This window comes from Bos indicus, chromosome 16, assembly GCF_029378745.1.
Source record: "Bos indicus isolate NIAB-ARS_2022 breed Sahiwal x Tharparkar chromosome 16, NIAB-ARS_B.indTharparkar_mat_pri_1.0, whole genome shotgun sequence".
NCBI classification, from domain to species: Eukaryota; Metazoa; Chordata; class Mammalia; order Artiodactyla; family Bovidae; genus Bos; species Bos indicus.
Window position 1 is genome coordinate 22,195,435 of NC_091775.1, and position 18,172 is coordinate 22,213,606.

Sequence of the window (18,172 nt, forward strand, 5' to 3'; positions counted from 1 at the left end):
TTTACCTCTGAGCCTATACTCATACCAGTCTACGACTTTTGCATCCTCTTTTGTGGTTTTCATTTCTGCCTAGTGAACTCTGACCCATCTGTTAAAGAACAGATTAGATATTTCCCCAATGCTTTCTGTTCCCATACTCTTTTGTTTTCTCTTTTTCATGAAACTTTGTTTTTCTCCCGTTGTATACTGGTACAAGCTATTTGCTCTTTCCCGCATTAGATTTTAAGGGTCGCAGGTCAGGAAGCAACAGTTAGAACTGGACATGGAACAACAGACTGGTTCCAAATAGAAAAAGGAGTATGTCAAGGCTGTATATTGTCACCCTGCTCATCTAACTTATATGCAGAGTACATCATGAGAAACACTGGGCTGAAAGAAGCACAAGCTGGAATCAAGATTGCGGGAGAAATATCAATAACCTCAGATATGCAGATGACACCACCCTTATGGCAGAAAGTGAAGAGGCACTAAAAAGTCCCTTGATGAAAGTGAAAGTGGAGAGTGAAAAAGTTGGCTTAAAGCTCAACATTCAGAAAACGAAGATCATGGCATCCAGTCCCATCACTTCATGGGAAATTGATGGGGAAACAGTGGAAACAGTGTCAGACTTTATTTTTCTGGGCTCCAAAATCACTGCAGATGGTGACTGCAGCCATGAAATTAAAAGACGCTTACTCCTTGGAAGGAAAGTTATGACCAACCTAGATAGCATATTCAAAAGCAGAGACATTACTTTGCCAACAAAGGTCTGTCTAGTCAAGGCTATGGTTTTTCCTGTGGTCATGTATGGATGTGAGAGTTGGACTGTGAAGAAGGCTGAGTACCAAAGAATTGATGCTTTTGAACTGTGGTGTTGGAGAAGACTCTTGAGAGTCCCTTGGACTGCAAGGAGATCCAACCAGTCCATTCTAAAGGAGATCAGTCCTGGGTGTTCTTTGGAAGGAATGATGCTAAAGCTGAAACTCCAGTACTTTGGCCACCTCATGCGAAGAGTTGACTCATTGGAAAAGACTCTGATGCTGGGAGGGATTGGGGGCAGGAGGAGAAGGGGACGACAGAGGATGAGATGGCTGGATGGCATCACTGACTCGATGGACGTGAGTCTGAGTGAACTCCGGGAGTTGGTGATGGACAGGGAGGCCTGGCGTGCTGCAATTCATGGGGTTGCAAAGAGTCAGACACGACCGAGCGACTGAACTGAACTGAACTAGGTTGGTCATAGCTTTTCTTCCAAGGAGCAAGAGTCTTTTAATTTCATGGCTGCAGTCAATATCCGCAGTGATTTTGACCAAGAAAATAAAGTCTGTCACTGTTTCCATTGTTTTCCCGTCTATTTGCCATGAAGTGGTGGGACCATATGCCATGATCTCAGTTTCTTTTTTTTTTTTTTTAACATAAAAATAATAGTTGTTACTTTCTTTTTTTGTTGTTGTTGGCAAAGTGATGTCTCTGGTTTTTATTTTTTTAATTTTATTTTTAAACTATACATAATTGTATTAGTTTTGCCAAATATCAAAATGAATCCGCCACAGGTATACATCTGAGGTTGTTGATATTTCTCCTGGCAATCTTGATTTCAGCTTGTGCTTCATCCACCCTGGCATTTCGCTTGATGTACTCTGCATATAAGTTAAATTAGCAGAGTGACAATATACAACCTTCACATACTCCTTTACCATTTTGGAACCAGTCCATTGTTCCATGTCCAGTTCTAACTGTTGCTTCCCGACTTGCATACAGATTTCTCAGAAGGCAGGTCAGGTGGTCTGGTATTCCCATCTCTTGAAGAATTTTTCCACAATTTGTTGTGATCCACACAGTGAAAGGCTTTGGCATAGTCAGTAAAGCAGAAGTAGATGTTTTTCTGTAAATCTCTTGCTTTTTTGATGATCCAACAGATGTTGGCTATTTGATCTCTGGTTCCTCTTCCTTTTCTAAATCCAGCTTAAACATCTGGAAGTTCTCGGTTCACATACTGTTGAAGCCTGGCTTGGAGAATTTTGAGCATTACTTTACTAGCATGTGAGATGAGTGCAATTGTGCAGTACTTTGAACATTCTTTGGCATTGCCTTTCTTTGGGATTGGTATGAAAACACCTTTTCCAGTCCTGTGGCCACTGCTGAGTTTTCCAAATTTGCTGGCATATTAAGTGCAGTACTTTCAGAGCATCATCTTTTAGGATTTGAAATAGCACAGCTGGAATTCGATCACCTCTACTAGCTTTGTTCATAGTGATGCTTCCTAAGGCCTACTTGACTTCATATTCCAGGATGTCTAGCTCTAGTTGAGTGATCACACCATCGTGGTTATCTGGGTCATTGAGATCTTTTTTTGTACAGTTCTGTGTATTTTTGCCTCCTTTTCTTAATATCTTCTGTTTCTGTTAGGTGCATAATATTTCTGTCCTTTATTGTGCCCATCTTTGTATGAAGTGTTCCCTTGATATCTCTACTTTTCTTGAAGAGATCTCTAGTCTTTCCCATTCTATTATTTTTCTCTGTTTCTTTGCGTTGTTCTCTGAGGAAGGCTTTCTTATCTCTCCTTGCTATTCTTTGGAACTCTGCATTCAAGATGCACTCTGCATTCAAACTTGGTCTAGTTGGCTCTTTTTTCCTGCCTCTAGCCCAGGCGAAAAGACTTAATTCACATGCTTTGCATAACTCAGTGGAGAATTTATTGTGATCTTAACTCATTGAAGAATTTATTGTTATCTGGAGTCAAATTCCTAACTTGTAATAAAGTACCCTTAATCCTGCTTTGAGCTTAATACATATGTTTCATTAGTCACCCTTTAATAGAGAGAAGGCTTCCTTAGGACATGTTTGAAACCTGAACAGGTATTTGAGACTTGTTCCCTAGCTATGTGTCTCGCTATCTATGAATCATTATCTCCATGCCCAGTTTGAAATGATTTACCTAAGTCAAGGTTCATCATGACTTGGATAACTACTCTTTTGGGCAATCAATATATATGGAGAAAAATGTTTCACAATTTATAAAGATCTGTAATATATTTCTATACATAGTCTCCTAGGGCCATCTCATCTCTGCTATAAAGCTGTTCATGATCTCCTTTGCTTCCTTCATAAAGAACTCAATTTTCTAGTTATGCTGAGCCCCTTTCAGTTTCTTCAGCAACCATTTTCATTCTCTAACTCACTTCCATATATTTTGTGTGTGTGTGTTAGTCGCTCAGTCACGTCCAACTCTTTGCGACCCCATGGACTGTAGCCCACCAGGCTCCTTTGTCCATGGGATTCTCCAGGCAAGAGTACTGGAGTAGGTCGCCATTTCCTTCTCCAATATTTTGTATATGTTGATTAATTTTAATTTTTGCTTCCTGAGACCTCTACCAATTCTTTTCTAACTCTACAGACACTCAAGTAATGACTTATTTGTATATACCACTGTATCTCCACACTGAATTTAAGAATTTCTGCCAGATCTGTGTCTTTGATGACATTATAAAAATTAATAGGCAAACCCATAACACCTTCTTCTTTAATATAATGTTCAGTTAATTGAAAAGTACTCTCTGCAAGAATAAAGCACATCTGAATATATATTTAAAACTGTTAAAAGATACCATTTTAAAAGTAAAGTTGATCATTGTCTAAACTTTTGATTGAAAGCTCAATTTATTTTTAGGGTTTTCATAGCTGTTTGTACTTTTATATAGCAATCTATCTGAGACTTAAATAATTTCTTCTGAATTTGAAGATAGATTTTTAAATATTATTTATAAAATGAATCTAAATAGTTTCATTATATATACAGCTATACACGTACACATGTGCACTTAATACGCACTACATGTTTCTCTAATGAAACATTATGGCTCAATGGAATTAAAATTAATTTAGGTGCAGGGAAATACCTAGTCTTTGAGCCTTATCTTTTCAGCCATCCAGTCTCTTGAGAAAGCAAATTTTGCCCAGACACAAAAGAAAAATGTACTATTAAAATGCAATTCAGAAGTGATAAAAAGTGTAAGTGCAGCAGCCGGCTCCCAGCACCCCCTCTGTATACTAAGGGACATTGGGGCCACATTAATTTTTTGTGTGAGTGTTGTCCATCCCGTGTGCAAATTAGCACTGGAAGGACCGTAATCTGTCTTACATGAGAGCTCTTTTCCCAAGGGCATATATAATACATGCTTGTGGAATTTTGTATATTCAAAGCTCTGTGTTCTGTTTATTTTTTATCTTAAATAGATGTAGAAGGTATTTTCTTCGGAAAAATATTTAAAAGGAATTTCTTAATAAACATTAAAAAGAAATTGTAGAGAGGTGTGAAACTTTATGCAATAACACATTTCCTAAGCTTATTATTTTTTAAACAAATTCATGAATATAATGGGAGAAATTTCAGTTGAATTGGGATTTTGAAAAAGGCCCTTTCCTTGTCTTAATTAAATAAGATAATATATGTGAAAATATCAGCATCTGCCCGCAAATTTGCTTAACCTCAATTTCATTTTTTCTGTGTCTGAATTTCAAAGTATTTTTCTTGGCAGAATATTTAATTTAGTCGTAAATTAAATAGTTACTTCCCAGAGCTTGCTTTTTTCCCTCTAAAAGTTTCTTGTATTTAAAACAGGATCTAGCTCTAATATTATTGATACCATGTCTCCTTTGATTATATTAATTAAAATTTTCTGATGTTTACTCCTCTTTCCTATATTATATGTTTCTTCTTAGATTATCTCTTATATTTAGATATGAGTTTTTGTTCCATCTTGGTGTTAGTTGCTCAGTCGTGTCTGACTCTTTGTGACCCCATGGACTGTAGCCCACTGGGATCCTCTGTCCGTGGGGTTCTCCAGGCAAGAGTACTGGAGTGGGTTGCCATTGCCTTTTCCAGGGGATCCTCCCAACTCAGAGATCAAACCCAGTTCTCCTGCACTGGCAGGCAGATTCTTTACCGTGTGAGCCAATGCCTCATTAAACCATGGAATTCTCCAGGCAAGAATACTGGAATGGGTAGCCACTCCCTTCTCCAAGGAATCTTTCCAACCTGGGGATTGAACCCAAGTCTCTTGCATTGCAGGCAGATTCTTTACCATCTGAGCCACTAGGAAAGCCCTCCATCTTGATAGTTTCCCCAAATGACAATCCATTTATAAATTCATATTAAAAAGGAAACTCTAACCATCAGATTAAAAGTGTATTTGTGTGTGAGAGTGGCTTATTTGACTGATAGACACTGGGATATGACCTTTGAATTAAGAAATTTCCAAATGTTGATATTTGAAGTTGTTGCACTGGGAACTCTCAGTATCTTTTGAGAAGAAACAGTTAGTCTTCTGAAATCTATTAGTCAAGCTGCCAGGTCACTTCAAGAGGAGCAAGGGAAGAGTTCAGTGAGTAATCTTTGAATTAGAATTCATATATTCCATTTGGTGCCTCACTCTGGCCTGCCTGTGCCCAGAGCTTTCTGACGTAATATTTCTGAGAATACATTCTTTTTATGAATATATGAACTGGGAGAGAAACCTGGGGGTTTGCATAGGTTTCTCACCTGTTTTCAACTTTATTCTTCACTCTCACCCATTGCAGTAGCTTCCAGAATCTTCCAGGATTCTGCAGGACTAATGGCATAATTTCTCTTTGGCCTCTTCCTCTTTTGGAACTAGACTTTTCTATCTGCATTCCACCTGCCAAAAATTTGTTAGCATTTTCCTTTTCTGTTTTTCCTCTTTTGTCCTCTTTCCTATGAACTTATAACTTTTAAAAAAATCACTTTACTCTTATTTCAGAAGGTTTTGATGAGGGATTAAACAATTCATCAGGTTACACTATAAATGTATCATGATCTGAGATGTTCTGTGAGAGTTTAAAATTTTTAGTTTTATGTTGATCAAAATAAAATTAAAACTAATAGTGATAATGATGACAGCGATGATGATAGTGGTGCCGATACTGACAGCTATAACAATAAGCTACTTCTACTTTTGCAATACCGTTATTTATTGAATACTTACATGGTGTTTTCAGCACCATGTAAGTTTTGTGTATATTAAGTTGTTCATTCATGGCTCAAATGGTAAAGAATCTGCCTGCAATGCAGGAGACCTGGGTTTGATCCCTGTGTCAGGAAGATCCCCTGAAGAAGCGAGTGATGACCCACTCCATGTTCTTTCCTGGGAAAAAATCCCATAGATAGAAGAGCCTGGTGGGCTACAGTTCATGGATTCTCAAACAGTTAGATGTGACTGAGCAGCTAACACTTTCCTTCCAGTTTACTCCATAGCATGAGGGAAAACATAGCAGGGGCAAAGCTAAGATGCAAATATAGGTCTGACTGACTCAAAAGCTTCCTTATCCATACTCTGTACCAAGAATGCCTTTATTATTTGGGTAAGTTAAGATGTGAAGAAGCCCATTTCAATGAGAGTTGCCAATGGTAGCCATCCTTTACATTTGGGGAATACCATCTTATTAAGGGCATTTTTACTTATGTGATGAGTTTTTAATTACTTGGCACAATTAATTAATTAACATTTTCTATATTTAGCAAATATTTGAGACCCACAAAATTCTGTAAAATGTTAGTGTCTCCATTTGTGGAATAAGAAATGAAGATACATAGAAGGTAGTAACAGAAATAGTCAGTGGCCAAGATTGAAGTGAAGACCTGGTTGTTCTGATTCCAAGCCATGTGTTATTTTCCCTAAATTTATGACTTCTTTAAATTCTTTGTTTTTTAGTCAAATGTCTCTACAAATCAAATTAAGACAATTACCTTAATGTTCTTTCAGGTTTTTGCCATTTTCTTCCTATCATAAAAACAAAAAATACGTCCCGACAATGCATTTATCAAGCAAATATGGTCCTGATGCTTATGGAACTCAACATTTCCGAGATGAAAATCCTAAGAGATGGATCTGTAACAAGGTGAGTTGATGCAATATTAAAAAGAAAATAATGTTTCTTTGAAAATGCTAAAAATGGACACTGATTATAGCAAATATACTCTCATTACAACTAATATCTTCATGGTTACAGAATTATTTTTAGCTATTTTATAAGAAGATAGTGCAGCTTACTGTGTCAGTAAGAGGTTTAAGTTTTTTTGTGGATTTTTTTTGTTGTCGTCTTCTTGTGTTTTATGGTTCGGCCACCCTGTGGTCAATGGCATGGATCATTAGCTTTGGCAAAGCCAATTAGGGTCAAGTCTGAATCTGTGGAAGAGAGTTAAGCTAACTCTCAGGCATGGAGATCAGTGCTTCCTTGCTTTCTTTCAACCTTCGTGTATATGTAGATAGGTATTTAGGAAAGAAGGAAGAAGAAAGGAAGGGAAAAAGGAAAGAGGGAGGGTAAGAGGGAAGAAGGAAAGAAGAAAGGGGAGATATATGTGATACCCTATCTATATATATGACATAGAAAAGGAAAAAGCAGATAAATATTTACTTTTGGATTCCAGAATTATAGTTGCTAGCACTTAAATAAAAATTTCTAAAATGGGAAAACCCCTACCTACATGTCTTACACAATAGGAGGTAACAAGGAAAGTTCTTACTGATCAAAGATTTTTAACCTATTGTCTAGCAATTAGAAACTCAAACTTACTCATATCAAAATTATACAGATAAAGTGGAGCAGGAAATTATATTCTGGAAAGGGCCTAGAGCTACTGAGTTCCATACACTACCAGGCCTATTGTTTCTATTAGTAGTCTGTCAATGAGGATTTATTCATTTACACACAGTCTCCTACCAAAAGGACTTAAGACACCTTGCTTGTGTGCGTGCATACTAAGTTGCTTCAGTCATGTCCGACTCTTTGCGACCCTATGAACTATAGTCCGCCAGGCTCTTCTGGCCATGGAATTCTCCAGGCAAGAATACTGGAGTGGGTTGCCATGCCCTTCTTCAGGGGATATTCCCAATCCAGGGATCAAACCCATGTATCCCGCATTGCAAGTGGATTCTTTACTCCTGAGCCACCAGGAAAGAGCCCGAAGGCACCTTATCAAGTGGTAAATACAACATAGGCCATATTCTAGAAATTTAAACAAGGGGAAACAATCTTAGATGAGAAGAGCACCTATGCCCACAAAATAAAGGGGGACTGGGAGGAGGGCATGGCAACTCACTCCAGTATACTTGCCTGGAGAATCCCATGGACAAAGCAGCTAGGCGGGCTGCAGTCTATGGAGTTGCAAAGAGTCTCACATGACTGAGCAACTGAGCACGCTTGCACGTGACTATGGTGGTCAGAGACTTAGGAAATACAACCTGTTGGAATCTAAGATGCAGAGAACAAGAGTTGCAGAGGCATCCTCACTGCTCAAGTGAAAGAAACATGTTAGACCTTTAAAGGAAATGAGATCTTTCTTTACCAAATTCTAAGAAAAGTTCTTTTTTAAGGACATTGTAAATAATGGCATTGTCAAAGGGAATTCGTGCTTGGATTCCTTTGGAAGTCGCTTTTTCTTTTGTAGCTACTAAGTCTTTTTTTTTTTTTTTTTAATGGTCTTCTAGAACACTAAACATTAATTCCATGGCATAAGGAATATGTACAATGAGTAGTTCAATCTGGTCCACTGACTGATAAACCTGAAAGTTGATAACAATATTATTACATAAAAAATCCATAGCAAGACTATGCCAGGCATTTGTTTTTTACCTAATATGCAGCCATTCAGAATATAGGGTAAATATGATTTTTAAACCTTTTAATTTTGTATTTTGAATGTACATAATGTGATCTACAACTCATTTTTCTATTTGACGTGAATTTTATTTTTTGCCGTTTAGCCGTCACCATTCTGTTTAATTCAAGGAAATCCTCATTTCATTTCTTTAAAATGTAAATGACTTATCTTAGGACACTGCGCTACTTCAATATAAGAAAAATCCTTGCACCAGTGTCTCTTTCCTAAAATAATATGGTTCTTTTGGGTTTTATGCCATAGGTCTATTCATATGTTTGACATATTCCAAGACTATGCATTCATCTCACTAGATTAATCAAGTTATAGAGACTCTTGGATATTCACTTAAAAAAAAAAGTTTATTTTGTTCTTTTGGAGGAATCATTGTTGCCTCTGTATACTTGTAGAAAGTACACATACTTGGAAAGTTAATGACAAATAATCGTTCTTGTAGATCCTGAAAACTAAGAAAGTGTAGAGATTCTTTATGTCTTAATAAATCATTAATCCACTTGCACAAAATCACATAGAAAGATATTAAATGCAAATTTAATTTTATTCCTCATTTCCTTCTTTTCCGCTTCCTCTGATCTCTTAAAATAACCTTATTAGATTGACAAATTATTCCTGTGTAGCCAATAGATTCTACAAAGTACAAGGGTAGCCATTCTATTGTTTCTATGAAAATATTTTATGTTTTGACTTGCTGCTCAGTGATCTGCCCAATAAATGATTAAAAGCCCACTGATTTTTCTTTATTTTAGATAAAACTTTGTTTGATTTTGGAGACATGAGACCACAACTTATTGATTATTAGTAGATGAAGGATTGTTTTAGTGAGTTGTCGAGTTCAAAATGTTGAAGAGGGAAAAGACTGGTGTTGTTTTATGCTGCTTCTATTGGAAGATGGACTATTTACAAACATTTAAATACACATAAGATTTAGTTGAATGCATTAGATTTACTGAAATTAAGAAACAAATATATTTGGTTCCTGTTCTCCACTCTTTGCATCATGTTTTAAGTTTGTGTGCCTGGAGAATTTTTTTCTCTTTCGTTTATTTAAGCATGGAGGTTGTAACTGTCAGACCATTTGTTATACAACTAAGATAAAGGGTATACATTGAGAGAAAAGTAAAATGTTTTATTTCTCTAATCATATTCATATTAAATCAGTTAATAAATAGTATTTAATATTTTTGTTTTATTTTCATGTTATTAACATGAACAGTATATAAAGACATCACAAAGTCAGCAGATTAAGAGCAAATAATATAATTTTCCTGACAGTATGAAAATCAATAATGAAAAATAATACATATATATCATTTTTTGAATTTATGGAAATCAATAATAAAGTATACATATCATATAATTTACTCATATTTCTTTTATCTAACTGTAAAATGCTCTAAGTTAACTGTTAGATTCTAGGTCTGTGTCTTAAATGGTCAAACTTTTTTAAGTTCACCTAAAGACTTTGTCAGAGAAGGCAATGGCACCCCACTCCAGTACTCTTGCCTGGAAAATCCCATGGACGGAGGAGCCTGGTAGGCTGCAGTCCATGGGGTCGCTAAGAGTCGGACACGACTAAGCGACTTCACTTTCACTTTTCACTTTCATGCACTGGAGAAGGCAATGGCAACCCACTCCAGTGTTCTTGCCTGGAGAATCCCAGGGACGGGGAAGCCTGGTGGGCTGCCGTCTATGGGGTTGCACAGAGTCAGACACGACTGAAGCGACTTAGCAGCGGCAGCAAAGACTTTGTATTTATAAATTCTTTGTTGCGCTGATCTCAATATCTGAAAGAGAAATGAAATTAAATAAGGAGAATCTATCAGTCACCATTAATTTCATCTATCTGACTAGGTCTAAAAGAGTTGGCCAAGAAAAAATTTTCTACTAAAAACATTCTTTTGATTGTCAAAACATCCGAACATGTTCATATTTACTGAAGCAGAAACGATAGTCTCAGGCCTTTATCTGAATAAGAATGAGTTTCATATGCATTTTGGACAACTGACTATAGGAACCACTTCATGTTTTCCCTTATTTGCAAAATTCAAGAAGAGACTTTTAAGATGGTTCATGTTGACAGAGCTTCTCCTCCCACGCCTTATTATAGGTGAATTACAGCAGTAGATCAGCCCTTTTGTGTTATTTCCACATGCATTTTGGTCCTAAACAGAATTTTTTAAGCTACAAAGCATAAAAATATCTAGTACTCCAAAGAATTAATTTAGAGAGCCTAAGCATATTGCACAGAACATAAAGTTGACCTTTACCGTCGACGGCGTTTGGAATGGAGTGGGATGTGGAACACATCATAGATTTAATGTGGCACGTCGCTGTCTGCAGAAACTTGGGTGGGACTGTGACTGCTTGCCCATGGCACCCGGTGATTGAATCTGCTGTCACCAGCATCCTGATAATAATGAACACCCAGCTCAACGACCGTGATTATGATTATCATAATTGATGTGCAGGAGCAGTGTGTGGGGATCATTACAGCTGAACTGTACATCAGAGAAACAGGCCTCAGTTATGGGTAATTTTACTCTTATGCATTGATTGGGATAAAATATGCCTTTCTCTTTAAACAGACCAGCTTCATATAATTTTAAGAATCTTTCTGTACACGCTGATGGATGATTATGTATCTGCTGAAAACAGCCCCCGACTGTTGTTAGTTTTGTGTTGTTTCGTTTCATTAGCAAATGTAAACAATTAAATAATTAAGTGTAATTGAGGGAAAATATTTTGCTTAGGAGGATGGTCTTCAATAATCAAATATTCAGTTTAAGTGCTTTTTCTGTCTCTCTGACGATCTATCTGGGACTGAAGTTCTTCAGTGTTCTCCCTCTGATTATCCTTGTACCTGAATTCCAGAGGTCAGCAACCATCAGGGAAAATATAAGCGTATACAGTTTTTTATTATAAAGTATTGTGCATTTGAATATGCATACATTTTTGCATATACTCTAGTTTATTATGCCTTTAGGACAGAACCACTATTGTGTTACACTATATTGAAAAATAGTGTTTAACCTATAGAATAGCTTGGATGTGTAGTGTTGAGATGTATAAATTTACACTTCCTTAGCTTTTTCATCAATATTTTGTTTCAGATAGGTTCGTTACATTGTGTGGAAATTTTCAATTATAGTTTTAAAAATGAGTTCAAGAGTTTCTAATTTTAATTTTAATTCATGAATAAATATGATATTAATATATGCAGTGATGTTTCCAAGATTTTCAGTAGATTAGAACTGACCATATTAGTCTTTAATTATTAACCCAAGTGGGCTTCCGTGGTGACTCAGCAGTAAAGAATCTGCCTGCCAATGAAGGAGATGTGGGTTCAGTCCCTGGGTCAGGAAGATCCTCTGGAAGAGGGCATGGCAACCCACTGTAGTATTCTTGCCTGGAAAATTCCATGAATAGAGGAGCCTGTCAGGCTACAGTCCATGGCGTCGCAAAGAGCCAAACACGACTTAGCGATTAAACAACATCAACCTAAGTACTCAGTTTGTGTTTGAGTCTAAAATAATACCTTTGAGTGATGAGCAAACGTAATGTAACACATTTTTATAAGAACCATGGTAAATGGTTTTTTTTAAAAATTTTATTTTGTGACAATAAAATAAAATTGTCACAAAGAGATTGAGAGATCGCTCCATTAGATTAATAACTGTACAGCCCAAGAGCGACTATGGCAAACGTTTCCTTCTGAGGTCTGTAACGTTTACCTCACCCTGGGTAAGATGCTTGCCCTAGATGTGCAGCTGTGCCCTATGCTGTAGGGCACCATCTTTGTTTGACACCTAGAGGAGTTGCGGCTTGCCTATATATTTTCTTTCTGAAAGTTTTTAATCTCAGTGTGATTCCTGAACTTAATTATTTACTTTTTTCTACTCAACTCAGATCCAAGGTGAGATGGTTATATATGCTCAAAGTCTCCCTAATAGGATCTTTTTCTTTTTCTACTTCATCTACTGAAAATATTATTTTTCAGGAATGCTGGATTTTATACCTTGTTCTCTGGTCTAACCTCTTGCCGTACCCAAAGCCCAGATGTCTGTTTCTTGACCATGCGCCATACTGTGCCCAGACTCTGGAACTCTATGGATGTGTGTATACCATGTGACAGAAGCTGCCTATCATGCTCACTGGAATGCACTTTCTTGTCAGTTCTTTCTCCCAAGGAATCCCCTTGATCTTTCCCCAGGTCATTTATGCATTAAAAAGATCTTAACATCTTTTATCTAGAATTTTTAGGTCACAGACCCTGAAACCTCCAGTTTTCTGAAAGTACCGATACTTTATCTCAAATATTGGAAATATTTTTGTTAGATATAATGACAAATGGTTAATTCTGTGGAATTATTATAAAGGGGATTGGTTCTATTATTATGTACTTCATTTAGTTAGCTTTTAATTTGCTGTGAAATATTTGCAGAATCTTTATTATTTTATATTAACTCTGTTCTTTAATGCACCAAACTTTTGTACATTATATATATGTTTTATTCTGTTGAATTTTAATTTTTTTGGCTTTTAAGGCTTTTTTTTTTAAGTTGTAGTTGATGTACAGTATTATATAAGTTACAAGTGTATAGCATAGTGACTCACAATTTTTAAAGGTTGTGCTCTATTTACAGTTATTGTAGAATATTGGCTATTTTTCCTGTGTTGCACAGTATAACTTTATAGCTTATTTTATACATAATAGTTTGTACATTAAAAAAATATCTTTATTATGTGTCAAGATGATACAGAATACCAGAATATTATTTATAAAATAATAAATTAGTGAAATCTTTACCTGGCTTAGAGAGAAGACATTCCTGTTATTTAGAAGTCTTGTGTGTTACTTCAATGATTCCATCTTTTCTGTTTCCAACGAGAGAGATCTGCTATCCTGAATTGTAAATACTTCCTTTGCTTTTATGCTTTTATTACATATTTGTATTCCTGAGCAATAGCTAGTTTTGCATATCTTAGGCATTTTATATAAATGTATTTGTATAAATGTGTAAATCAAATCACGCGTATTTTTCAAACGGCTTTCTATACCTCACACTTACTGTGTATGCATGCATGCATGCTAAGTCGCTTCAGTCGTGTCCAATTCTTTGTGACGCTATGGACTGTAGAAGGTTTCGCTGTCCATGGGATTCTCCAAACAAGAATACTGGAGTGGGTGGCCATGCCCTCCTCCAGGGAATCTTCTCTACCCAGGGATCGAACCCATGTCTTATGTCCCCTGCATTAGCAGGTGGGTTCTTTACCACTAGCACCACTTGGTAAGCTCTCTTACCATGTATAGTGAAAGTGAAAGTGAAAGTCGCTCAGTCGTGTCCGACTCTTTGCAATCTCATGGACTATACAGACCGTGGAATTCTCCAGGCCAGAATACTGGAGTGGGTAGCTTTTACCTTCTTCAGGGCATCTTCCCAACCCAAGGATCAAACCCAGGTCTCCCGCCTCGCAGCGGACTCTTTACCAGCTGAGCCACAAGGGAAGCCCTTTATTTGCGTTTAATTTTTTCCACTGTTGTAAAGTATTCCACACGTGAGTTGCCACAATTTATCCATTTTATTGGAGAAAAATATGCATTATTTGCAGCTGCTCTAATCAACCATTTTGATGTGACTATTATGTTGATTCCTTTATAAATCTCCTGGTTCACATGAGAGAAACGTATTACTGATTATAGGATATATATTGAATACATTTTCAACTTTGTTCCATAAGATTATATTTTACAAAGAACTATTCAGATTTAGTTCACAACAGTGATACTACAGTAGTCCTTCCATTATTATTGTCAACCTTAAGATTTTTTGCCGATTGGATAGATGCGATGTTACGTTTTAGCTAGCATGTCCTTGATTTTAATGAAGTTGAACTTTCTTCTCCGAGAGCACACACCTCTCAGTAGAAGTTGTAGTTTTCTCACATGGATTCTACACGTTTATTATTAGACTTATTCCTAAGAAACTTATATTTTATTGTGATTGTGAAAAGCTCTTTTTTTTCCCATTCATTTTCTAACACTCTCTTGTTGTCATACAGCCTTTTGTGTTCTTCATATGTACTTTGGTTACTATGTTAGTCCGCTCAGGTTGCCATAACAAAATACCACAGACCGGGTGGGTTGTATTTGTTTTTTTACAATCCAGAGGCCCGGAAGTCCAAGATCAAAGTGCTCTCGGGGCTGGTTTCTGGTGAGGCCTCGCTTGCTGGCTCTCCTCCCCTGGTGTCCTCGCGGCATCTTCTGTGTGTATCCAGGGAGCAACTGGTTTCTGGTGAGGCCCCGCTTGCTGGCTCTCCTGCCCTGGTGTCCTCACGGCATCTTCTGTGTGTACCCAGGGAGCGAGAGTGCTGTGGTTGGTGTCCTCCCTCTTCTAATACAGACACCAGCTCTATCAGATTATTCTGGCGTCAGAGTTTCTAGTTTCAAATGACTGCTTATGTGCCTGATTTTGAGCAGTTTATTTAAATTCCCTGTATCTGAGTTTTCTCACCTTTGGAAAGCGGACTATTTTACCTTCCTTACACTGTTATGATGCCTGAATTAGGAAATCATATTAATTATGTAGAAGGATACCCAACAAAGTAAATACTGTACATTTAGCTGTTATTGTATTGATGATCTTTTAAATTTTCTATTTCATTAATGTATTTTGACCACTTATGATGATCTTCTAAATCTCTAATACTCTCTGTATCATTTAAAATTTAACCATTATTAGCCCTATTTTCACACAGTGACATTATAGTAAAAGCTATAGGTGTAGCTCATTTTATTGTACTTTGCCACATCACACTTCTTGGATACTGCATTTTTTTAAAAAACAAATTGAAGGCTTGTGGCAACCTTTGTTGAACAAGTTTATCAGCTCCATTTTTTCCAGCAGCATTTGCTCACTTCATGTTTCTGTGTCACATTTTGGTAAATATTACCATATTTCAAACTTTAGTATTATTATTACTATATATTTATGATTATTCTATGATGAGTGATTTTTGATGTTACTATTTTATTGTTTGGGGGCACCAGAAACCATGCTAATGTGAGACAATGAACTTAATTGATAAATGTTGTGTGTGTTCTGACTGCTCCACTGACTGGTCATTCCCCTATTTCTCTCCCTGTCCTCTGGCATCCTTATTCCTTGAGACACAAAAATATTGGAATCAAGTCAATTAATAACCTTATAATAGTCTCTAAATGTTCTAAAGGAAGAATCATACGTTTCTCACTTTAAATCAAAAGCAAGAAATGGTTAAGCTTAATGAGGAAAGCATGTCTAAAGCCAAGATAGGCTGAAACCTAGGCCTCGTGAACCAGTTAGCCAAGCTGTGAATGAAGAGGAAAAGTTCTCGAAAGAAATTAAAAGTGCTGCTCTAGTTCATATAGAAACAGCCTTATGGCCTATAAGGAGAGTGTTTTACTAATCTGGATAGAGGGTCAAACTGCCACAACATTCCCTTAAGCCAAAGCCTAATCCAGAGCAATCTCCTAACTCTCTTCAGTTCTTTGAAGGCTGAGAGAGGTGAGAAAGCTGCAGAAGAAAAGTTTGTAGGTAGCAGAGACTGGTTCATGAAGTCTAAAGAAAGAAGCCATATCCATAACATAAAACTGCAAGGTGAAGCTGCCAAGTGCTAATGTATTAACAGAAGCTGCAGCAAGTTGTCAAGAAGATCTTGCTACACTAAGCAACAAAATTTCAGTGTAAGTAAGACAGACTTATAGTGGAAGAAAATGCCATCAGGGACTTTCATAGCTTGAAAGGAGAAGTCACTGTCTGTTTCGGAGTTTCAAAGGTCAGGTAGACTCTCTTGTTAGGTGCTAATGCAGTTGGTGACTGAGTTGAAGCCAGTGCTCGTTTATCAGTCTGAAAATCCCAGGACCATTAAGAGTTATGCTAAGTCTACTCGGCCTATGCTCTGCAGATGGAACAGCAAAGCCTAGTTGACAGCACATCTGTTTATAGCATGGTTTACTGAGTAGTGTAAGCCCACTCTTGAGGCCTACTGCTCCGAAAAAAAATTTCCTTTCAAAATATTGCTGCTCATTGAAACATAGAGACATGCTTTACTCATCACTTTGTATGTCACCCAAACTCTAATAACCAGAGGATTCATTAGAAGTAGTTTTTCCTATCTCATATGATCATAAATTTATCCATTGAGAAAGAAAATCAAATCCTGGTAATGCTCTTTTCATATCCAATGGTGGAATTTTTTCTTTGAAAATCAGTAGTGGTTTTATTTTGAAAAAAGTCTTATTGTTTTGTAGTGGTTCGAAGGGGTTTAGTTGGCAGTGGCGAGTTGAGGGTGGTTATACAGGGGGATCGGAAACCAAATTACTTGGACCTTTCTTGGCTGAAATATGATATGGTCAACACAGAGGAGCCCCCAAGAAGTTTCCATGTTGTGACTGTACTCCATGGGATGATGAGAAATAAATGTTAAAAGTATATTGAAAAAAAGAATTACTGCTAATTGACAACATACCTGGTCATATAAAAGATCTGACAGAAATGTACAATGAGATTAATATCATTTTCATGCCTGCTAACACAACATTCATTCTGCAGCCCATGAACTGAGTAGTTTTGACTTTCAAGTTTTATTATTTGGGAAATACATTTTGTATGGTATCACTGCCATAGATAGTGATTCCTCTGATGGATCTGCACAATGTCAATTGAAAACATTCTGGAAAGGATTCATCATTCTAGGAGCCATTAAGAACATTTGTGACTCATAGGAAGAAGTTTAAGTATCAGCATTAACAGGAATTTGGCAAAAATTGATTCCAGCTCTTATGGATACCTTTGAGGGGTTCAAGACTTCAGTGGAGGAAGTCACTTCAGGTAGCAAGAGAACAGGCCTTAGAAGTGGAGCCTGAAGAAGTGGAGCCCGAAGACTGAATTGCTGCCATCTCTTGATAAAACTTGAATGAATAAGGAGTTTCCTCTAAGGGCTGAGTAAAGAAAGTGGTTTCTTGAGATGAAAACTACTCCTGATGAAGGTGGTATGTAGAATTATTGAAATGACTAAGGATGTATCAATAGAATGTGACATCAACTTAGTTGATAAAGCAGTAGCAGGGTTTGAAGGGATTATCTCCAATTTTGAAAGAAGTGCTACTGTGGGCAAGATGCTATCCAACAGCTCAGGGATAGTATCAGTGCTCAGGGAACTCTACTCAGTGTTCTGTGCTGAGTGAAATGGGAAGGAAATCCAAAAAAGAGGGGATATATGTATAACTGATTCACTTTTCTGTACAGTAGAAACTAACACGACATTGTAAAGCAACTGTACTCCAATAAAAATTAGTTAAGAAAAGAAAGTGAAAGTTGCTTCAGTTGTGTCTGACTCTGTACAGTCCATGGAATTCTCCTGGCCAGAATACTGGAGTGGGCAGCCGTTTCCTTCTCCAGGGATCTTCCCAACCCAGGAATCAAGCCAGGATCTCCTGCATTGCAGGTGGATTCT

General features: G+C 37.0%; 1 protein-coding gene across 3 annotated transcripts in view; it reads left to right on the plus strand.

Annotated features, from left to right (window-relative positions):
- SPATA17 (spermatogenesis associated 17) overlaps nucleotides 1-18,172 on the plus strand; it is a 243,114-nt gene that overhangs the window by 173,104 nt on the left and 51,838 nt on the right. For all 3 annotated transcript variants that reach the window (XM_019976944.2, XM_019976943.2, XM_019976945.2), the window contains one exon: nucleotides 6,762-6,897. In XM_019976944.2, coding sequence (XP_019832503.2) covers nucleotides 6,762-6,897 — 136 coding nt within the window. The remainder of the gene's footprint in view (nucleotides 1-6,761; nucleotides 6,898-18,172) is intronic.